The sequence below is a fragment of the Biomphalaria glabrata genome, chromosome 10 (assembly GCF_947242115.1).
Source record: "Biomphalaria glabrata chromosome 10, xgBioGlab47.1, whole genome shotgun sequence".
NCBI classification, from domain to species: domain Eukaryota; kingdom Metazoa; phylum Mollusca; class Gastropoda; family Planorbidae; genus Biomphalaria; species Biomphalaria glabrata.
The window spans coordinates 1,722,493-1,747,283 of NC_074720.1; the positions used below are offsets into that span (position 1 = coordinate 1,722,493).

A 24,791-nucleotide genomic window follows, 5' to 3' on the forward strand; every position below is an offset into this window, starting at 1 on the left:
GAGATCTAATGTGTTGTTTAATCTAGTTGGCTTTTTAATGATTTGATCTAAACTTAGGTTGTGTAAAGTTTCTATGAAAAGCTCATTTATGTCCTTAAGGTTTTGGTGTTTATCTATGGTTAGTGTTTTCCAATTTATATCAGGTAGGTTGAAATCACCCATAATCCAAAAAACTGCATTTTTATTTGTCTCTTTAAGTGTAGTAATCTGATTACATAGTTCCTGCATGTATTCTAAACTAGAATTTGGTGGTCTGTAAATGCTGCCTTCTATTAGGGATGTTGAGGTGGTATTAATTTTACAAAATGTTCATTCTACATTTTTTGAGTTAGGTAAGGTAATTTCTTCTGCTATAAGAGTGTTTTTTATTGCTAAAAGAACTCCTCCATGATTATCAGCCCTATCTTTTCTAAAAATTTCATAATTACTATTGAAAATTTCTGCATTATAAATTTCAGGATGCAGCCAAGTTTCTGTTCCTGCAATTATATCTGGTTTCTCACATTCTAATAAAATTTCTAAGTCTGCTGTTTTGTTTCTAATGCTTTGAAAATTTATAACTAAGGTTTTAAGGTATTTTGGTATTACTTCTTTAGTAGGTTTGTTTAGTGAGGCTGTTGTATTAATTTTAGTAGATTTAGGTTTAACAGGAGTGGATCTGGCTAGTGGTTGGTGAGTTTGGTTCGGGATGGTGTTTAGGATGTTGTATGGGTTAGAAGTGTCCGCATCAAAGGAATCAAACAGTCCTGATGTAAACTGAGGTAACCCACACGGTACACAGTGCCATGATGCGTCTTTGTTGCCTAAGGCATAATACACAGATGTATTCATATGGAGACATGATGCATGGTACCATTCATCGCAGGTGTCACATTGAATGGCTTTCTGTTTCAGGGTGCATATTTTTTTGCAGATGTTGCATCTATCTTTAGATCTAGGCCCTGGATTTGACTCTACATCTCCTGCTATTAATATTAACAGTGATAGGTATTTATTTCTGCTGTGTCTGATTGAGAACTTCCATTTGTGATGGGTAATCTTCTTTAATGTTATAGATGTGTATGTTAGGTTATTTTTGAAGTTGCATTGTTCTAAAGTGTGATGATTGATTATGACTGTTGTTTCCTTTTTAAGTTTAGTGTTGACAAAGGTAGATCTAGTTCTGTGTTCAGCTAGTGTGCATTTAGTGATTATTAGGATAAATAGCCAGAGCAATTTCATGATGACTGTTCTTGATTTTAGTTTTTAAAGGAGTCTAGTCTAAATCTAGTTTAAGGTTTACAATGCCTAAGTTAAGTCTAAATCTAAAGTGAAAGCTAGTTTACAATGACAATTAAATCATTACATACAATAACAAATGTGTCTTTAAAATTTTATCTTTGTCAGAGGCTCTCAAACTATCTTGTCAGAGGCTCTCAAACTATCTTGCCTGTATCAAGTAAGCATTTATTGTGTTAAAAATTGGGAGAGCAGGGGCTGATGGCTGAGAAGCAAAGTGCTTGACTTCCCAACCAAGGAGTTTCATGTTCCAAGTACTGAATATTTGATTAGGTAGCACGAGGTATTTGTTGCATAAGCATAAGGATGAGTAACATCTTTTTTCTTATAGAATTTCTGTATACCCCCTCCCCAAGACTTATGATTATTTAAACCAAAAAAAACAAAACATTCAGTCGGTGGAAACAATTCGTTTCTTTTTGCCCTGTCACCTTCACCTGTCGGACCATTGGGGTATCACACAAGATCTGTTGACCATCCCTAACCCTAACCGGATAGCTGCCTGGTTGTGCGGTTTGCACGTTGGACTGTCATTCAGATTTATCGATGGTCCCGGGTTCAAACCCTGCCCGCTCCCATCCCCAGTCATCCTGCAGGAGGTTTGGACTAGGAAGTAATTATCTTCAACTCTGAAGAAACATGTAAAACATTTTTTTTTACAATCATCTCTCTCCATTCCCTTCTATCTTTTGTCTTGGATATAACCTCTTTCAGTGGATGGCCCATCCAATTTTTACGTTGTCTTCCCATCGCTTTCTATGTCTGCCTCTTCTTTTTCCTGGTACTGTTCCCTGAAGGAAGGTCTTTGCGACCCCTAAAGACCTTTCTTTTAAAAACACTAATTCCTACAATGTTAGTGCTTTCTTTACCTACAATGTGTAGATTATTTCCCTGAAACTCTATAAGGTTTATAGCACTATACTTGCTAGGTCATGTAGAATGACCTTAAACTGTTTTATAGATTGTATGAATAGTTTTGAATAATAAAGAAATATTGTCTAAATATTTTAATATATGAATATCAAATATTTAATGTGCATATCAAAGTGTACAAAAAGATATACATACAATTACAAGTGTTACATTTTAAAAAAAAACAGCTTTATATCATAACAGGATTCAAAAGACAAAGTTGTAATATACTACTCAAAATGAAGTGACTTATTTATAAAAAAAACTGTTTTCTGAAAACTACAATTCCTTTAACACTAAATACATGACAGCAGTATAAAAAAACAACAGAAATTTGTAAGCCATTAATATAAATTTCATGTAAGAATAAACTATTTTTAAGATAATGTTCTTGGAATAAGATTTCATGTTGTTGTTTTTTTAACTGTATTTGGCAAAATGGGACAGAAACAAATTGTTCATGAATAAAAAGTAAAAGAATTACATAAATAAGTCCACTGCTATCATACATCTCTTAGAATTAAAGGTAAAAATTATATTCTGAAGTCTCTTATCTTATCTTATATGATACAGACGTTACTTCAAAAAAGAAGATGATTACGTCCTACGCGTCATGCATTTAGTCATGCATATTAACCAATGACTTAAATTCTGCCAAGTCACTGGTTTTCCTGGCTAGCTCCTGACTCCACATCAAACAATACCTTTAAATTACAGATACTATACTTTTACATTTCCATTTTTACATTCTTTTAAAAAAAAAATTATTTGCTCAGCTACAAATCTGTTAGCTTCTTGAAAAGGGCACATTAAAAATATTTTCTTTTAGAAATCAGAAAAGAAATTATTTTTTTTTAACACTAAAAGAAAGATAAGATAAAAAAAATATATATTTCTGTTGACTTGGTAACAGACAACAAAACAATCTGATTGCATGTTATGTGCTCTGGACTGCTGTCTCACTGCTTGTATTCTGCCCACCTCTATCCAATAAATCCTGCAGGAGTTTGGGGCCAGGATGTAATAATGTTCAATTCTCATTTGAAACATGTCAAACAAACAATTTGAATATGGACAAGAAAATGATATTTTAACAATTTATATACAAGATGGACAAGACAGTAGATTATGAAATCAGTTTAGCTATAGAGGCAGACAAACGTGAAAACTGCATTTTATGAATCTGTAATGAATAGTGAAAATGAATGGTGAAAATGAATGGTGAAAATGAATAGTGAAAGTGCTCGCAAAGTTCATTTCAAGTAGGTCAGTTTGATTTCATCTTTCAGTTTTTAAGTCCCTGTCAAGTTGATTTTATCCATGATAATGTTGGGAGTCAGCGTTGATTTCAGTCACAACTGTTTCCTGTCAAGAATAAAATAAAAGTTTCTGAAAAAATCAATTCCTAATTTCTTAAAGCAATCTATCAAAACAAAAGTAACCCAGTGGCAGAGAGGGGAACAAGTAATCAGAGCAGGATTTAGGACTTTTGACTTTAAAAAAATCACTACATTCTTCATTTAAATAATAGTATTTATTGTCAATAAATTTTTTAAAGACTAGATAGAAAAAAATATTTTGTTTTATTGGGAAAATAATTAGGTGCATCAACTCTTTTGCTGCCCCAGGGCTTCTAGACCTCCAAATCAGGTCCTGTAAGTAATCAAACTCCAAACTATCTTCTAAAGCTGAATAAATAAGAGAAGTTAAAAGCAAATCATTCTGCCTGGTCGTGCGGTTTGCTCGCTGGACTGTCGTTCGGATTTATTGATGGTCGAGGGTTCAAATCCTGCCCGCTCCCATCCCCCGTCGTCCTGCGGGAGGTTTGGACTAGGAAGTAAACTATCTTCAACTCTGAAGGAGCATCCGAAACATGTAAAACAAACAAACATTCATTGAAACCTGTTTAGATGTAAGAGAAATGGGAAATTCCCTATTCTCTGACTTGTAACACTATCCACTAAGATTTAAAAAAAGAGGTTATAAATGCTTGAGATGTCCAACACAAAAGAACCAACTTGAGTTTGGAATTTTACTGGTCTGGGGTTTCACTACAATATATTTGTCAATGCAATCTAATAGTGGAAAAGACAGTAGGTACATTTAACTGCTACTAGCGATTTGGCTTAAATATTTTTGGTGATTCTAAGTTGCGATTTGGATTGGTTAAGTTTTTTTTTTTTTTTTTAATTTATTAATTAAAATGTTGGTAATTGATATTTTTGGATTTAATCTGTGCTATATCCATTTTGAAATCAAGTTTCATATAGGGGGCAAAGAATCTGTTACAAAATATAACTAATGAAAATAAAATAAAGAATCAACTTGACCAATACAGATCAATAACAAAATACAGAGCTTTATATAAGTAATTGTAAAGTGATTGCTTTAAAAAATAACTAAATGTTAACTATGTTTACTCACAGGTTTATGATCCACTAGATGTTCAAGTCATGAAAATTCTCTGCAGATACAGCCTGAAATATTCAAATTAAAATTATTTCAAATGTCATTGAGCCATGCAATGCAGACACTTGGAGACCTAAAATATATTCAATAAATGTGCTCTAAATCCACAATAGTCAAATGATATTTGGTGTAGTGATGCAATGGTAAAGGGCAAATAGAAAGTCTTTAGAAATTTACCTTTCCCTGATTATCAGTGTCATACATGAAGGCAGGATTACTTAACGTTTGATTGAGCCGTTCACTCTCCAATGCTTGGAATGGTCTACAGAATAAAGATTGATATTTTCAAAGAATTAAAAGTTTAAAAAAGTGACATTTTAGGAATGTGGACTGATAAGAAATGTATATATATATATATATATATACATCAGGTTTCATTCCAACGGCAATGTGTTTAATCTTCGACATCTACTATCCCATACAAAAACAAAGGAGAAGGTCATAACAGAGCTTCTCTATGCCGATGATTGCTCCCTGCTAGCTCACAATGAACATGATCTCCAGAACGTGGTCAACGAATTTGCATGCGCTGCAGCCTCTTTTGGTTTATCTATGAACCTTGGGAAAACAAAAGTCACCCAATACAACCTACTCAGCCCCAAAGATCACCATAAATGGACAGCTCCTTAACGTGGTAGACCACTTCACATATCTGGGTAGTATGGTATCAAATGACGCCTCACTTTCAAGGGAAGTTGATAACTATCTGGCCAGGGCCAGTGGCGCTTTTGGATGCCATCAGGAGAGAGTTTGGCGGAATAAATTGCTCCGCCGGCCTACGAAAATCAATGTCTACCAGGTGGTGGTTCTCTCAACCCTTATATATGGATCTGAGACATGGACACTACAGAGAACAACTAAGACTACTTGAGAGCTTTCACCAAAGGTGCTTGCGCTCCATCTCGAACATACGGTGGCAAGACCGCACAACTAACAGCGATATCCTTGAGAACGCCGGTATGGACAGTATAGAGGGACTTCTTATGGTCCGACAGTTACGCTGGGCAGGGCATGTATCCCATATGGAGGATGAACATATGCCATAGACATTCTTTTTTGGTGAGCTAAAAAGTGGTCTACATAACAGAGGCGCCCCACGAAAATGCTTCAAAGACCAGCTTAGGCGTCAACTTGCCTTGGCTGACATAGAAGTGAGCACCTGGTTGCATGCGGCCTCAGAACGAGACAGCTGGAGGTCACTCACAAATGCAGCAGGATACACATTTGCGAGCAAAAGTAAATCCGCTTCCGAGGACAGACGCACACAGTGAAAAGAAAATCTAAATCCACCACCTGCGGACAATGGTTAGGCTTGCCCTGGGTATGGCAAAATATGTAGGTCACAGTTGAGGCTGCGCAGCCACCAGAAATACTGCATTCCTCACTGATCTTCGGACTCAAAGACAAGCCTTATTATTATTATATATATATATTGTCATACTCAAACCTTAAGTTGTAATCTTAATTCATTCCTAGACTTGACATTTATATTTGAAAGCACATTTCTCCAATTTCTTATTTATTGGAATAGGAAAGCAAGTCACTAAACCTTTCCCCCCCCCTCTCTTTTATAAGCCATTATGCATTTAAATAAAAGACATTATCAGTGTGTCAATGTGCTGGATTTCAAATACTAAAACATTTTAGTGTACACAATTTCTGGATTCATTTATGGTGTTTCTGTGCTTGCATAAGTGTGGTCTGAAAGTCAACTTACATTCTTCTTCTACGTCTTATAAACACAATTATGAGAACTGTTACAACAGTACCAAACAGTGCACCCAGCACCAGACCAACTGGCAACTTCCAGGAATCTGTAAGGGAAAGTAACATGCTTGGTATCAAATGGACATATAAACTTACATAGACATTAGTCCATGGTAAATGTAGACACAGACAAACATTAATACCAAAGAATATTAAACATAGACATTGTTTAAATATAAACAAAGTCATTAAAATAAAGTTTCCCTTTTAGACCTAGTCTGTAGGGCAGATGATGTAAAGGTCATCTGTTTCTGTGGGCCATGGTTACTGAGTGGCATGTGGCCAGCACAATGACCAACTGCCTTTAATTTTTCCCAACTAATGTCAGGTACCAATTAGAGCTGGACGGAATCTTGAGGCGCCCTAAAGATTCCCCCCCCCCCCCAAAAAAAAATCCCAATCTTCACCAAGATATGGACATAGACCCAGTTTCTGAAGACAAGCGCTTTACCACTCAGCCACTGCACCTCCGAACAAAGTCAACACTATGTCGATAAACATGATACATGTTAATGATAAAACAGTATAACCTGTGTGGGTAACATCATGATGTGTGGGTAAAACATCATGATGAACATCAAATCATAACATCAAATCAAATAAGTTACTAACAGTGATGAATCAGAACTAACATGTTCTAATTGTAGTGTTCAATCAATATTTGAAGAAAAAAAAAACTCAGACAAAAGCTACATACCACTGCTCTCATCACTCTGACTCTGTTGTTCGTTGGTCACATGACTCATTGACTTTGAAGTTGATACCGTTAAGGCTACTGTGAACATAATTGCAACAAATGTTTACATGAAGCATGCACACAGAAAAACTAAGTACTTTACATAAATTTACTAGTGTTCCATAGTTCCCAAATTGATCCTTTGGGAGGTAGTGTGGGCTGGTGTGTAACAATCTTCTAATCTGAAGGAACATCAGAAACATGTAATAACAACATGTTTTCATGAAGCCAAAATACAAATATTTAGTAGCACAAAATGATATATTCCTTCTTTTAAATCCATATTTTCACTCTCTCTCTCCCTCCCTCCTTCCCTCCCTCTCTCTCCCTCCCTCCTTCCCTCTCTCTCTCTCCCTCCCTCCCTCTCTCTCTCCCTCCCTCCATCCTTCCCTCTCTCTCCCTCCCTCCCTCTCTCTCTCTATCTTCAGTACATAACTTAATTACATTAAAAAAATAAGTTTGTAGATAATTTTATAAAAACCAACTAGCTACAAGAGTGTGTGTTTGTGTGTATTGGTACTAAGTAAAAGTATGAAAGAAAATGCTATAAGGACTAGATCAGCATCTAGATATAGAATTGAAAATCCGAGAATAGACAGGGAGTCTTGTTGTTTTTTGGGTGGGGGAATACCAGAATTAAGGGGCCAAAAGTAGGTGTGGTAAACTATTTCAACATAGCTAAGTATGAGTTTCAAGTAAACTGAAATTCAAGGGCCAAGTGTTAGGCTTAAATTAGGCCAACTTGTTTCTTTGCATTTTATCGTATAAAGAACAGAAGATAATTATGTGCTATGAGATAATCGCATCATACAACTTTTAATTCAATTTTTTTTTTTTTTTGGAAATCATGAAAGAGATGTAAGGCAATGAAATAGATGAGATGGAATATTTGAATCTTAAAAGAACTAGGTTTATCTTGGTATTTTCAAACAGGAGAATATTGTAATAAATCAGGGCTGAGCTGTGGGTAAAGGTAACAAAATATAAACCTACCAGAATCTAGTACAACATTTCACAGCATCATTACAAAATACAGATCTACTTTATTCCATGAGCAGAACTATCACTCAAATGTTGTCAAATAATGACTTTTAAAAGATTCATATATTTGTAATAATAAAAAGGCTTGTATTTGAGTTGAAGATTAGGGAGGAGTGCAGTGTTTCATGTGACATTGCAGACTCAGCTGTAACCTACATATTTTGCCACACCCAACACAGAAAAATCAAAGTCTGTCAGAGATAATATATTTTCTTAAGTATCTTAAGCCATTGGTTGCCCATGTCATTTTAAGACAACATCAGCATAGTGCTCAAAATTGACAACTAAGCTTGTAAGACTAGGAGTGTCTACGTTATTAAATTCATTTTTTATTTCAAAGGTAAAAAAAGTTCAAAGAAAATTTTAAAAGAACGTACCGCAGTTCAGTTCATCAGAGCCGTCTGTGCAGTCTTTGATTCCATCACACTGCTGCGCACATCTGTTTTGGACAAGCTGGCATGACGTACTGCCAGCACACCTTTGAGTTGGCTCTGTGGCTGGCAAGGAGCTAGGTGTCTGTGATGGGCTGACTGTAGTTGGGGTACACGGGTTATCTTTCAAAGAAATATCATCCAGTGCCAGGCCACCAATAGAGTGGCCTGTGTAGACTGACTCCAAGAAGAGCTCAAAATCACCGAGCACCTCAAACGCTACCTGATAAACTGTCCATTTATTTAGTGAAAACGTCTTCAGTGTTTCAATTTCATTTCTTAAACTGGTGGACGCGTCTCTGGAATAGATGTGTAGCTGTAAACTGGGCTGGGTGGGTAGAGACGACCTGAGCTGGGCACGGAACTGCAAACATTTGACCTTAATCTGGTTGAAGCTAATGACTTCACTAAGAAGAGCGGCCGCATCGTTGATGTTCGTTGTGTTAGTGGCCTGTATGAATACATAGCTGTTGTCTTCAGCCTCATCTGAGTGCAGCACCCACTCAAAATCTCCACCTCTGGACATGGGGGTGAAGCTGCACATGTCCTGTTCAAAGCTGCATGTGCCAGGGGCTGGACAGTGACCATCTTGAAGGAGCAGGTCATCAATGGCCACATGACCAACACCTCCGTGCACCGCAGCAGCTATTTGCAGCTCGTAGACCCCAGTAATGGGTGTGATAGGAGCACTGGCCTTTCTCCAAAGATCATCGGATGGTCCGTGAAGACTTAAGAAATTTCTAGTCTGACCATCTTGCAGCGTTGCAGATATATTAAGTTGCGTTGAATTGACACTGACCATGTGATACCAAAACTGTACGCAGAGAGTTGCAGTCGGAGCTGAAGTCAACCGAAGTGTACTTCTTAGAGTAGCTGTACCTGGAGTTATAGTCTCTACATAAGCAAAATGACCATTGACTGTGTCCAATGTATGGTCAACAGGGGGAATGGATCCTATTGCTGTTGACTTGCTTCCCAAAGCCCAGTAGATAGTGTCCCCTGCTTTCTCATACCAGTCACAGAAATTATTATCTTCGTACATACATTCATTGGGCGAGGCGCAGGCGCCATCTTTGAACTGGATGTCATCTATGGCGATGTCTCCGTTGAAGCCTCCGGTCACTTCTGCCTTGATGCCTAGACTAAAAGCGTCCAATGACTTCACAGGGACTAAAGCTTGGATCCAATGGTTGGGTGAACTTCCCACTCGTTCATATAGAATGTTATTGACTTGATCACTATATGTTTCTACTCGTAAGGAACCCACATCAGCTCCATTCATAAAGTACCAAAAACTAAGGCAGTTTCCGCTCGGTCCGCTGGGTGGCAATTCAGGACTTAGTAGACCTGTGGTATCTTTTTGGTGCCGGTTGAGACTCCTGGCCAGTAAGTAATACCCTGAGCCCATAAAAGAGTGATCTCTCTTGGGACCATTAGATGTGAAGACATTGCTCCCTGAGTAGATCCAGTCAAATACATCCTTAGAAGACTGTTTCCAGGAGCACAAATTTTTAAAATCAAAGTCGCAGGTTAAGCTGACAACTTCTTCTTGCTTTGAACATCCATGAAATTTAATGCTGTCTACAGCAGCGACGTTTTGAGAACCATTGATGTTATCAGCATCAAACTTGAGAATTAGTTGAGAGCCTTCATCCACATCTTTGACAAAACTGTAAGTTCTTAGCTGCCATCCTGTTGATGAAGCCTGGTCAACTTGAACTGTCATCAAAGGAATGGCTGATCCCTGGTCATTAATCAACAGAGACATGTGTCCTGAAATAGATGGGTTCCCATAGTACTCCAGAGTTATCGTACATGCTCCGATGATAGGAGGTAGAGGACCACTGGTCATCATGGCAGCTGAAACACCAAGTCCATAGGCTGGTTTAATATAGAGGTAATGTCCAGTACTGTTGTTGTAAGTGGTGTCCACTGTTGGACCTACTTTTCCCATGACATCTGGTGTAGTCAGAGCCCAGTCTAGACTACCAGTACTTGTTGAGTACCAGCCGCAGGCTCCAGTTTCAAACTCACATGCCCCACAATCAGTTTCATCTGACCCATCAGCACAGTCTGGTTTCAAGTCACAAACAAACTTGGCCTGTATACACTTCCCATCTGGACACTGGTGCTGACCGCTCAAACATCGGAAAGGTGTCACAGGCTGAGTGGTTAGAGTGTAGCCAGGAGTAGGAAGTGGGGTAAAAACAGCCTGACATCCAGAACTAAACACCAGGTCATCTAGGGCTACTATCGCCTGAGCCTTGGCTCCTGTTCCTGGAACAACGTCAAGAGTTAATTGAAAGTTTTGAGGGGAAATAATGGGGATGACGTAGCGCTCCCATCCGGTGAAGTCCCCCCTTGAATGGGAGAAAAGTTTGGTCTCATAGCCACCTTGGGCTGTCCTAAGACTGACACTCAGTGTCAAGCTGTTGTTTAAGTTTTTCAACATGTAATAATACAAAGTCAGCTGGCATGTCTTTGATGCCGAGGCTTGGAACACAGGACTGACAAGTCGCGCCTTGCTCCTTACTTGAAAGCTCAACCCTGGTGAGTAACTGGTATATATGTAATGACCACTAGCCATCCCCAGAGTATGATCTCTGGACACTGGTGTGTCATGGTTGACGCCAGTACCAAATCTCCAAAACAAGTCAGTGCTGGACTCTTGAATCCAATCACAAAGCGAGTTCTCAAAGTCACAGGCCTTGACCTTAAAGAGAAACATAGTACTTATATTTTTTATATTTATATATTTGAGGTGCTTAAAATTATAAAGCAATGTATTACCATTTAAATTAAATAAATATAAATAAGACCTCCTCTGTATTTAGAGGCAGCCCTAAACAGTTTCTCTTGAATTGTAGATAATGGGATTCTGTGTTATTCACATGTCATGTCTTGGTTAGGTCAATATTAGAATATACATCCTCTATTTGGAACCCCTCAACTCAAGAAAACAAAGAAACTACAACTTACACAAAATAGAGCAGTGAGATTCATAACAAACGAATATTCACATTTGACTTGAGTAACAACTTTAGTAAAATCACTAAATTTAGAAAGCCTTCAGGATAGAAGACTCAAAAGTAATCTTCAAATATAAAATCTAATAAAATACACAAAGATAAAGGCACATTCCTCGTTCCATATGCTAGGACAAATTTGTACAAATGCTCCTTCTTCCCTAGTGCTATTAGAGCATGGAATGGGTTGCCTGAGCTAGCCAGGAAAACCAGTGACTTGGCAGAATTTAAGTCATTGGTTAATATGCATGACTAAATGCATGACGCGTAGGACGTTGTCAAAGACTCATTTTCATGCTAATTGTACCCAAGTCCTGGACAATATCATAATGACACATACAACGATAAAATAAGATTCAGAATGCCACTTTACCGACATATAAACATCTTTAATTCCATTATTTTCACTCTCATACAGCAAAAATAGTTAGAGTCTCTACACTTAGAATATATCTCTAAAAAACCAACCGTCCTGCACTAGGCACAAAAAACACACCCCTTATCATGAGTTACATTATGTTTTTCAAAACATCTCACCAAATAAAAACAACCCAAAACAACAACAGTTTTGAAACCAACAACCTGGATTGCCCCCCTTCTCCTCTACAGTAAACAGGAGACCCAGGCTGACCAGAACTCAGTCCTGACATTTCTCCCCCCTCTAATTTTTGTCTGTTTCTGGGTTCGTTTAAAACAGACAAACTTCCGATAAAGAGATTTTCCAAACTTACATATATCAACATGCAAATAAAAGTAATCTTGGTACTAAAACATAGCCTACAGTTTGTAAAAAAAAAACCCACAAAAAAAAAAGATGTATCCACATGAAATGTCAATTCTATACACAACCTGCTAGGCAATAATAATTATATGTAAACAAAAAAAATAGTCAGTGAACAAGCATATTTTCCGAAATGTAAATGTTATATACAACATACTAAGCAATTATAATTATATTTATATATATATATATATACATATCAACATGTAAACAAAAAATATTGTGCAAACATATATTCTACCTTTTGTAGAAGGCGGTTAATTACATATCCCCAATCCTAGCAAACAAATAACTTTGAAATGAATAAATATTAAATGTCAGTTATCTGTAATCAATGTCATGTTGGTCTATTCTGTTAGTCTAGATAGAAAGTCAGCAATTACATTTAGTTTGCCCTTTAGATGTTCTACATTAAAGTTAAATGATTGTAATAATAGAGCCCAACGACAAATTCTATTATTCCCATATGTTGCGCTCTTCAAAAAGGCCAGTGGTCTATGGTCACACTGAATTGTGAATTTAGCGCCATATAAATATCTGGACAAGCGTTGCACCCCCCAAACAATGGCAAGGCATTCTCTCTCTATTACAGAATACCGTTGTTCTCTGGGCAACAGTTTTCTGCTCAAGAACTTAACAGGATGGAATATTCCTTTTACTTCCTGCAAAAGGCAACATGATATGGCTATGTCCGACGCGTCTGTTTGCACAATAAATGGTCTATTAACGTCTGGTAATTTCAGTATAGGATCCCGTGTCATGCACATTTGAATTTTTCTTAATGCCCGGTCACATTCTGGAGTCCAATTGACCCTCGTCGGTGTCCCTTTTTTTAACAATCCAGTAATTGGAAATACTATTTCCGCGAATGCTGGAATAAATCTGCTATAAAAATTAGCAATACCTAGCAAACATCGAACCTCTTTTTTCGTTTTTGGTGCTTTTATATTTAATACCTTGTCTCTGTTATTGGGTTCTGGGTATATGTTTCCTTCATCTACAATATTACCCAAGAAAGTTATTTTAGGATACGCGATTTCAAGTTTGCTTGGCTTGATAGTAAACCCATATTCTTTTAGCCTGGACAACACTTTCTCTAGTGCTATTAAGTGTGATGACCAGTCATGCCCGAATACACAAATGTCATCAAAATAAAACACAACATTTTCCAGTCCTTTAAGAATGGTCCTAATAGTCCGATTAAAAAAACTAGGAGAATTAATCAGACCAAACGGTAGATATTTAAATTGAAAGTGACCACTTGGTACCCTGAATGCAGTGTACTTCCTACTATTCTCTTCTATTGGTATTTGCCAGAAGCCTTTTGTTAGATCTATCTTTGTAAAAAATTTGGCACTATTAAGTTGTAGGAAAAGATCTTCTTGGTCTGGAATAGCCTCCGCGTCAAATTTGGTAACCGCGTTTAATTTCCGAAAATCTATGCAAGTACGTACTGTTGAATCTTTTTTCTTAACCAAAACGACAGGAAATGCATAGGGCGATTGAGACTCTTCAATAATGTCCATTTGAATCATGTTCTCTATCTCCTTGTCTAAGACATCTCTCATATGAATAGGAACTGCGTATGGCCTCAGTGTAATAGGCTTTTCTGTTGTGAGCTCAATGTTGAATGATTTAACCTTCGCTTTACCCGGTATATCAGTAATTATATCTTTATACTTCTCAACTAGCGTCTGAATCTGTTCTCTTTGGGATTCGGTTAATTCAGTATTGATACTAATATGTTCCCTGGAATTTGTACTCTCAAGAGTAGGTAACTCAGTAACTTCATCCTCTTGGTTATCATCTTCCTGGTCGGTTACAAGGGACGCTATGCACGCATGTAATAATTCTTCCCCTTGACCCCCATACAATACATGAGACGCACTTCCCGAGAGTTGTAGATCACTATTTTCCTTACCCGTACATTCCGTGTTGTTTTTTTCATGATATTTTACTAATCTGTTAACATGAAGGATTTTTACTCGATTGCCTTTCTTTATTTTTACATTAAACTTGTTAATTCTTTTTTCTACTTTATAAGGCCCCTCCCAGTGCAAGGCTAACTTATTCTGTCTCTGTGGTTTCAGTAAAAGCACAGAATCACCTGTTTGAATATCTTTTTCTTTGCTATTTCTATCATAATACCTTTTATAATTTTCCTTACGTTTTGAGCTATTATTCTGAGCTATTTGACAAGCCACAGCCAGCCTACTTTTTAGGTCTAATAAATAGTCAAACACATTCTTTATTTCTGGTTCTACCTGTTGATTAGTAAAAAGATCTTTTAGAATTGACATAGGCCCCCTGACTTTCCTTCCATACAACATTTCATAAGGGGAAATGTTAGTAGACTCATTTGGTACCTCTCTGTACGCAAACAGAAGTGCGTTTATAGCTCTATCCCAATTCTTAGGTTCTGCTTCGGCCGTCTTTCTCAGCATGCACTTCAAAGTCCCGTTAAAGCGTTCTACGCCCCCATTTGACATGGCGTGAAATGGTGTTGATTTAACAATCTTTATTTTAAAAAACTGACATATTTCTTTGTATAATTCGGATTTGAATTGAGATCCATTGTCAGAGAGTATCTGTTCCGGGAATCCTATTCTAGTAAAAATAGCACTTAGAGCTTCTATTACTACTGGTGTTGTTGTATTAGGTAGTGGTACAGCTTCCGGCCATCTTGTTGCCAAATCAACCAACGTTAAAATGAATCTATTCTTCCGATCTGTCATTTGGAGTGGTCCGATGATATCAATAGCAACTTTAGCAAATGGAGTGGAAATAATATTCATGCGCCCTAGTTCTACCTTTCCAGCTTTTCCTGGGTGTCTACCTCTTTGACAAAGGTCACAACATTTAATGTATGTTTTTATATCTTTATCTACCCCCGGCCAAAAGAAATGCGAATATACCCGATATCTGGTTCTATTTATAGACATATGTCCAGCTAAAGGTGTAGAGTGTGCTATTTCTAATATTAGTTCACGTCTATTCGTAGGGATTACAAGTTGTCGTTCTATTACCCCAGGGGTATCTTTTCTCTCAAATTCTTTGTAAAGTAGACCTTCTTCCACTATAAATGATACCAATCCCTTTTTCTTATCTTCGACCGTTCCTGCTTTCGCCTTTTCCCATAATCTAACTAACGAACTATCATTTCTTTGATCCTCTCTAAAATCACTGTCCAATTCCATCCACTTACTTAGACCAATCCTGTCATTATCTTCCGATTTGACCCTATTGTCTTCTGCTTTCGCCATGGCCCTAGTAACAGCATTCCCATATAAAAATGCTTTAGCCTGATCAACATTTCCAATAATAATATCTGCTATTGGGTCCTTGAACATGGCCGCTACAAAGACTCCTTTTAGAAATGGAGTATCAATGTCTATCCAAGCAAGTGGATACTGAAAAGTTTGTCCATCTATTAATTTTAAAGTGAAAAACCCATCTATCTTCTGACTTTCTTCTATCAAACTTTCTCGGACCCCAATTATGCTCGCCCCTGTATCTCGTAGGACAGATACCCTTCGATCTCCTAAAAATCCCTCAACTATTTTCAATCCACCAACTGATTTATCTTTATAATCTAGAAAATTATATGTATCAGTGTGACATGCAAATAATCCCACGTGTTGCCCCCTTTCTGGTAATACTCTTAGTCATTGCTGTGTTGGCCCTCTATTCTCATTTATCTTTACCCGACACCATCGAGCAATGTGTCCGCCCTTTCCACATCTATAGCATATCACTTGTGTACCCTCTGTGTTTATATTATTCGGGCGACGACTGTTAGATTGACCAGTGGCACCAAAAGCTACATATGGGATATCGTTACTAGTTACTTTGTTACTTCCCTTTACAATATGTGTGGAGCCTTTCGTGGCATCTCTAAATTGATCAATACAGTCTAAGACCTCTTGGGCTGAAGTAGGCTTTCGTAGCAAAATATCTTTCAGGGCCTCAGAAGATAGCACACTGTAAAGTCTGTCTCTCATTATAAGGTCAATTATACCGTCTACTGTCATTGGGGTTTGTGATGTTTTAAGCCAGTTGTCAAATGTCCTTTTCAAATGGACATAAAAATCTTTCATATCGTCCGTCTTTGGGGAAAGTTCATGCCACAGTGTTCGACAGGCTTCTTCTGTGAGTTGGGCTTGTTTTAGGAGCTCCCCCTTAACAAAATCATAGTCAGTGTTATGTATCAGTTTTGTTTGTATCATAAACAATTTTAGTTTTTCATTTAACTTGTGAGTGAGGACAAGTGGCCATCTTGTCTTGGGTATGTCGTTAGCAGTAGCAGTCGTTTCGAACAGTTCTAAGTAGAATAACAAGTCCTCGTTGTCTGTCATGCATTTTAGGTTTTTGTCTAACTGTTTATTCTGTTGTGGGTTGTCGTTAACTGTCATGTCTTTCTTATCCATTTCATGTTGTCTTGCTAGTTGTTTGTCCTCCATCTCTCTTATATGTCTTCTCTCCTCCGCTTCCCTTGTCAGTCTATCTGAGTCAATTTTCTGTTGGGCCTCTATAAATTTCTTTAACGTTTTGCCCTTAAACCCCAACATCTGAGCCTGGGCTACTATCTCCTCAAATGGACGAGGTATAAACTCTGACATTTTCCTAGAGCAGTGTCCTTTATTACAATATTACCTCACAAAATGATATACATACAAAAAAAATTAAAGCAAAATTAAAATAATACTAATACCTCTGTTCCTACTTATGTTGTTCAACTGGTACTCCAACAGGTTAAAGACAATTGTCCAAGGTTATCCAATAATGTGATTTCTCTTAGTCTATTTCAGGTAGATAATCCAACAGGTAATCCCAACATGGCTTTATACCTACGCGCGGTATCGGTACTTGGAATGTATCACAAAAGTTAAATTCATATAAGTATTATATCCAGCAGTAGCTTCTTCAGTATAATCCAAATAGAATGTACCACAAAAGTTAAATTCATATAAGTATGAGATCCAGCAGCAGCTTCTTCAGTATAATCTAAGGAATGAGCGTATTGGTAATCCAATTATAAGGAACGAAATTGGCCATGCATATACACTTATGTTTAGACGTACGAAGGGGTGCTACTATTACTTGCTAATAGTGAACACATTCGGCATGTTAAATCATTATTATTAGATAGTAACAGCCTAAAATACAGACGACGAGTTTCCGCTCCTTATGGACTTGAACTCTTTCATTAGTACACACTTGGAGATATGCTCTGTCTGGGTGCAGCAGATACTTCAGGTTACTGTACTCAGATATGCGCTGTCTGGGTGCAGCAGATACTTCAGGTTACTGTACTCAGAGATATGCGCTGTCTGAGTGCAGCAGATACTTCAGGTTACTGTACTCAAGAGATATGCGTTGTCTGGGTGCAGCAGATACTTCAGGTTACTGTACTCAGAGATATGCGTTGTCTGGGTGCAGCAGATACTTCAGGTTACTGTACTCAGAGATATGCGTTGTCTGGGTGCAGCAGATACTTCAGGTTACTGTACTCAGAGATATGCGTTGTCTGGGTGCAGCAGATACTTCAGGTTACTGTACTCAGAGATATGCGTTGTCTGGGTGCAGCAGATACTTCAGGTTACTGTACTCAGAGATATGCGTTGTCTGGGTGCAGCAGATACTTCAGGTTACTGTACTCAGAGATATGCGTTGTCTGGGTGCAGCAGATACTTCAGGTTACTGTACTCAGAGATATGCGTTGTCTGGGTGCAGCAGATACTTCAGGTTACTGTACTCAGAGATATGCGTTGTCTGGGTGCAGTAGATACTTCAGGTTGCAGTACTCAGAGATATGCGTTGTCTGGGTGCAGTAGATACTTCAGGTTGCAGTACTCAGAGATATATGCTGTCTGGATACAGCAGATACTTCACTGGAGATTGATGCATCCATCGCATGTAGTTGTTTTGGACAGGCCCCCAAAATGTCAAAGACTCATTTTCATGCTAATTGTACCCAAGTCCTGGACAATATCATAATGACACATACAACGATAAAATAAGATTCAGAATGCCACTTTACCGACATATAAACATCTTTAATTCCATTATTTTCACTCTCATACAGCAAAAATAGTTAGAGTCTCTACACTTAGAATATATCTCTAAAAAACCAACCGTCCTGCACTAGGCACAAAAAACACACCCCTTATCATGAGTTACATTATGTTTTTCAAAACATCTCACCAAATAAAAACAACCCAAAACAACAACAGTTTTGAAACCAACAACCTGGATTGCCCCCCTTCTCCTCTACAGTAAACAGGAGACCCAGGCTGACCAGAACTCAGTCCTGACAGACGTAATCATCTTCTTTTTTGAAGTAACATCTGTATTATATAAGATTATATAAGATAAGATAAGATTGACACACATATAGGGACCTAACACTAGAAATTTGGGTCTAATTTTTAAAAAAAAGAAGAGGAAAGGGGATGTCTGAACTGAAAGAAATAAGAAAACTTGAAGCTTCGCATGTATATTTAAAGACAATAAAAAAACAACACAGAAACAAAGACACACAATGCAGAGTCGACACTTATGGGACAAGATCAACGTCTTATTTGGCCTCAGAACTGGACACAACAGAATGAGACTGACACAGTCAGGAAAACCAGTGACTTGACAGAGTTGAAGTCATTGATTAACATGCAGGACTAGACTGACCTAGGGACATGCAATATTTTTTTTTTTTGTTGAAATAATGACTGAATTTTATAAGATAAGAAGTTGACCTCTCTCTTTACCTTGCTGGGATAATTTTTAAAATGCTAATTATTACATTTTAAAACCAACTCAGTTGCAGTACTAATTGGAAGGAATACCATAAAACTATTTTTTATTGGGCTCCTGAATCCTTAACACAACAAGTCAGTAGAGTTTGTCATCAAAGTGATTTCTATAGGATAGATGGACTGCCTCATTAGGATAAGTTCCATCTGACCAAAGAGTTACTTAATAGTCAATGTATAGTCCGTCAGTTAATGTATAGTCAGCTAATGTATAATAAATGTATAGTCAATGTTTATTTAATGTATAGTCAGTCAATGTATAGTCACTGTATAGTAAGTCAGTGTATAGTTAGTCACTGTATAGTAAGTCACTGTATAGTCACTGTATAGTCAATGTATAGTTAATGTGTAGTCAGTCAATGCATAGTCAATGTATAGTCAGTCAATGTATATCAGTCAATGTATAGTCAGTCAATATATAGTCACTGTATAGTCAGTCAATATATAGTCACTGTATAGTCAGTCAATGTATATCAGTCAATGTATATCAGTAAATGTATAGTCAGTCAATGTATATCAGTCAATGTATAGTCAGTCAATGTATATCAGTCAATGTATAGTCAGTCAATATATAGTCACTGTATAGTCAGTCAATGTATAGTAACAATCAAAACAAAAAAAAAAACAACAGCTGAGTACTTCCAGAGCAAGTAGTTGATTAGAAAGATGTTTGGAAAAGAACTGATAGAATATCTGTATTTTTACCTGAGATTGAAAAAACAAATGTCTCAAAAAGTTTATTTTCTTATATCCAAAATCAAAGGAAAAGAAAAAATATGAAGACAGCATAGAAAAGGGAAAAAAAAAAACGCTGACTTGTGTACATTAAGACAATGGCGCAGATAATTTTTTAATAATTTTATTTGGGGGAAAGGGGGTAATTTGTAAAAATCATTGTATTTGGAATTTTTGTGTCCCAAATAAATGTAAAGAAAAAAAAACTTTTTCGCACATTATAGACAACTGTTTTACTTATTTAATAAAAATTCTACCAACTTATTCCAAAGCTGTAAGACAATTTTAAAATTTATTCCAGCTTTCCAGCTTTCATGGCTACATGATCATGGCCACCATCTTATATGCTTGTGAATCTTTGAGACTTGCTGCAGAACTAAAAGCAGGATCCTAGCAAAGAAATGGAGATGCTACAGAGGATCTTAAGTATCACACACAAAGACTGCAACACCAATGAAGAGATTAGAAACAGGATTAATACAGCGCTTGGACCCACAATGACCTGCTACCTACTGTCAAAAATTGCAAACTAAAACTCTATGCCATATCACAAAGTCCTTAGGGCTCTCAAACTAAAACTCTATGTTATATCACAAAGTCCTCAGGGCTCTAAAACTAAAACTCTATGCCATATCACAAAGTCCTCAGGGCTCTAAAACTCTATGCCATATCACAAAGTCCTCGTGGCTCTCAAACTAAAACTCTATGCCATATCACAAAGTCCTCAAGGCTCTCAAACTAAAACTCTATGTTATATCACAAAGTCCTCGGGGCTCTCAAACTAAAACTCTATGCCATATCACAAAGTCCTCAGGGCTCTCAACGACTTTCCAGTACAAAAAAAGAGAGAAAACTATGGGACGACAACATAAAAGAATGGATAGGCCTATTATTGAAAGAGATTGTATCCAAAGCAAAAGACAGAAATGAATGGAGAAAGATGGTCAACAGATCTTGTGTCATTGGTCCAACAGAGTAAGGGACAGGTGAAGGGGATGGCTCTAACCTATTATGTAAGTTATATGATTGACTTAGTCAGACAAAACAAACTAAATTGGGCATTTTGTTTTTCTTGCTCTTTTTTTGCAATCAACTGATATACATATGTTGTTGGGTTAAGTGTGATGGGGGAATTTTATTACTGGATATTCTTACATTCTGACAAGTCTTCTCATCACTTCCATCTCCACAGTCCTGGGTCAGGTCACAGACAACTTTCTGATCCACACAGTAGCCATTGGCACACTGAAAGCCAGGCATCTGGGATGACCACAGCGAGCACACTAGAGGTGAAGGGGGAGGAGGTCCACAGTTGACCAGACTAATATCGTCGATGGCTATGGTCCCTCGGCTCCTGAAACATAAAATGAGAGAGCAATTTGAATGTATGCAGGCTTTAATAGAAACATAATTTAAAAAATAGGCTTTTATTTCCCACAAATTAGCTGCTGATGCTGAGTGATATAATTAATAGGCTGCTGAGTCAAACTGAGATTTAAAGACTGATCTCAAAAAAAGGGTGAAAAGAAGGGGGGGGGGGGATGAAATGTATTTCAGCTGATTCTTGTTAACTATTTGCCTTAGAAGGTGTAACCATAACGTAAAAGAAACTAGTAACTTAAAATTTCTTAAGCTAAAGTTTTCTAATCAATAGAAAGTAATGTGTCTGAAATATAAATTAATGTGACTGGAATATAAACTTATGTGACTGAAATGTAAAGTAGTGTGTCTGAAATATAAAGTAATGTGTCTGAAATATAAATTAATGTGACTGAAATGTAAACTAATGTGACTGAAATATAAAGTAGTGTGTCTGAAATATAAATTAATGTGACTGAAATGTAAACTAATGTGACTGAAATATAAAGTAGTGTGTCTGAAATATAAGGTGATATGACTGAAATATAAGGTAATATGACTAAAATATAAATATGTAAGATTCCTAATAGACTATCTATTTACAAATACATTTTGTATTTAGTTCTTTGACGTGTATATAATAAATAATATAAATAATGTCTATTAGAAAGACATCATCAAAACGACAGTTTGCAGTGAGCGTGAGAGTGTGTTCATTAATGACCAGATTAGACTTTTTTTTTCAGATGTTAGATATGAAAGTCAATACATAAACACCATGGTCAAAATTTCTTAACTGAGGTAGGCTGATGAATATGTTATTTGTGTGGCTTTTGGTGCCAAGTAAGTATTTTACAGGGAACTGTGTAATGGAAGGTGATCCAAAATCTAAAATAATACTCAGAAAGACACAAAGATAAAGGCACATTCCTCGTTCCATATGCTAGGACTAATTTGTACAAATACTCCTTCTTCCCTAGTGCTATTAGAGCATGGAATGGGTTGCCTGAGCTAGCCAGGAAAACCAGTGTCTTAGCAGAATTGAAGACATTGGTTAACATGCATGACTAGATGCATGACGCATAGGACGTAATCATCTTCTTTTTTGAAGTAATGTCTGTATTATATAAGATAAGATAGATCAACACAAAAGGTATAAAGATAAACTCGAGGTTTCATGCAGAAACAGCATGATGTTTTGAGGGGAAAAAATAACCACAAAGTTTTATTTTCTTGTCATTTATTTATTTATTTGTTGATTTGAGGCACATCGGCACAATTTAGGCCATGTCGTGCCTGCAGTCCCTTAAGGACTACTCTCTCTCTAAACAGCAAGGGCCAGATTCTATACAGTAATATAATTAAAATTAAGGTCTATTCACAGTTAAAATAGTAAAGGTAGTAAAAATTTAAATATTTGGTAAAAATCTAATGTAAATAGTGTATGTTCACAAATTCAGAAATCACATCTTCGTAGATAGCCCCACTTCCCGAATAAAGCCCAGTACCTTCCCAGGGTCGACATTATTAAATAGTGTTTTTAGATTAGTGGCTCTAAAATGTTTCGCCCTGACATCCTGGTATCTGGGGCAATCAACGAGGATATGTTCCACGGTGAGGCGAGAGTCACAGTACTCGCAAAGTGGGGGCTCCTCTCTCTTCAGTACAAAAGAGTGCGTGATGTAGGTGTGGCCAATCCTAAGTCTGGACATGGTTGTGCTACCACGCCTTGTCAGACCCTTAGATGTGGGCCGCCACCTGACATCCGCCACAATCTGCCTGAGTTTACTGTGAGTCTCAGCCTCCCATCGGTTCTGCCACTCTCGATAGGTGGCAGAGGCAATACTTTGTCTCAGGTCCGAGTAGGGGATTTGGGTTCCTGACACCGCATGATTTAGGGCTCTCTTTGCTTCTCTGTCTGCGGCTTCGTTTCCCTCAATGCCAACATGGGAGGGGACCCAGATGAAGGTGACATCCCTACGGTCGGCTGTTATTAGGTCCAACAGCTTCAGGCTCTTATGTACCAATGGGATGTCAGTCTTCATCCGCCCCAAAGCTTGCAATGCAGATTTGGAGTCGGAGCAGATTATAAATTTCCTCCTTTCTGATGCTTTTACGGCCATAAGTGCAAGCAATATTGCGTGCAATTCGGCCGTAAAGATGGAGCAGCCATCGGGGAGTCTACGGGAGATTGTTTTGTTCCGAAAGGAGCAGGCACACGCGACCTTTCCCTCCATTTTGGATCCGTCTGTGTAGATGGTGCCACAATCTCCGTAGCTCTCCTGCAGTTCCCTAAAGTGGACTTGTAGTATGCTTGGGTCTGTATTTTCTTTTTTGAAATTAAGGAGGGATAAATTTAATTTGGGTTTATTCATTAGCCAAGGAGGATTCTGAGGGGTTTCTATTTTAGAGATTTGGTCAATGGGTGGGGTTAAATTTTGGATGGGTTCTCTCATTCGAAGGCCCAGCGGCTGTATGACGTTAGGCCTTCGATTGTATAATTCTACCTCTGTGGGGTTAAATATGGAGTCAAAAGCAGGGTTCGTGGGGTTGGATTTTAGCTTGACTATATACTGCATTGCAAGCTTTTTCATTCTTATATCCATGGGGAGTTCTCCAGCCTCCACATGGAGACTTGGGATAGGTGATGTACGAAACGCGCCGAGACAGAGACGCAGGGCAGCATTTTGTATTGGTTCCAGTATTTTTAGGTACGACTTCCTTGCTGCTCCATATATTATGGATCCGTAGTCTAGCTTGGATAGAATTAGACTCCGATAGAGCAGCAGCAAGGTATCTCTGTCAGCTCCCCAGTCCGTATGGCTGAGTACTCTTAGTATGTTTAATGACTTTTGGCATTTCTTCCTAAGTTCCTTAATGTGGGGGAGAAAATTAAATTTGGAATCTAAGGTGAGGCCTAAAAATTTTGTAGTTTTCACGACAGGGATCTTCTTTTTGTGTATAAATAGTTCAGGGTCTGGGTGGAGTCCCCTTAGATTACAAAAATGCATACTAACTGTTTTGGAGTCTGAGAATTTGAAACCATTATAGTTTGCCCAACCCTGAATTTTGTTTAAACATAACTGTAATTTCCTTTCTAAGGTGTTCATGTTTTTCCCATAAGTAAGAATGACAAAGTCATCAACATACAAAGAGCACTCTATGCCAGGGGACAGCGCATTTATGATGCTATTTATTTTAATGTTGAACAGGGTGACTGACAGTATGCTGCCCTGGGGTACACCCATTTCCTGGTCATGAGTGTCAGAAGCGGAGTTGCCCACTCGAACCTGAAATTTTCGATCTTTCAGGAATTCCTCCACAAAACGGGGGAGGTGTCCCTTAAGCCCCATAAGCGCCAGGTCACGTAGAATGCCATGTTTCCAGGTTGTGTCATAGGCCTTTTCTATATCGAAGAATACAGCTACTAGATGTTCTCTTCTGAGT

General features: G+C 37.7%; 1 protein-coding gene across 1 annotated transcript in view; it reads right to left on the reverse strand.

The window, feature by feature from the left end:
- Positions 1-3,265: 3,265 nt before the first annotated feature.
- The window catches only part of LOC106053220 (MAM and LDL-receptor class A domain-containing protein 1-like), a 107,682-nt gene continuing 86,156 nt past the window's right edge, over positions 3,266-24,791 (reverse strand). Inside the window, exons 59-65 of the mRNA XM_056043065.1 lie at positions 21,141-21,339; positions 8,581-11,347; positions 7,124-7,201; positions 6,377-6,473; positions 4,837-4,921; positions 4,615-4,667; positions 3,266-3,555 (exon numbers count right to left, since the gene is read on the reverse strand). Of these exons, the coding sequence (XP_055899040.1) occupies positions 4,629-4,667; positions 4,837-4,921; positions 6,377-6,473; positions 7,124-7,201; positions 8,581-11,347; positions 21,141-21,339 (3,265 nt within the window). The 3' untranslated portion in view covers positions 3,266-3,555; positions 4,615-4,628. The remainder of the gene's footprint in view (positions 3,556-4,614; positions 4,668-4,836; positions 4,922-6,376; positions 6,474-7,123; positions 7,202-8,580; positions 11,348-21,140; positions 21,340-24,791) is intronic.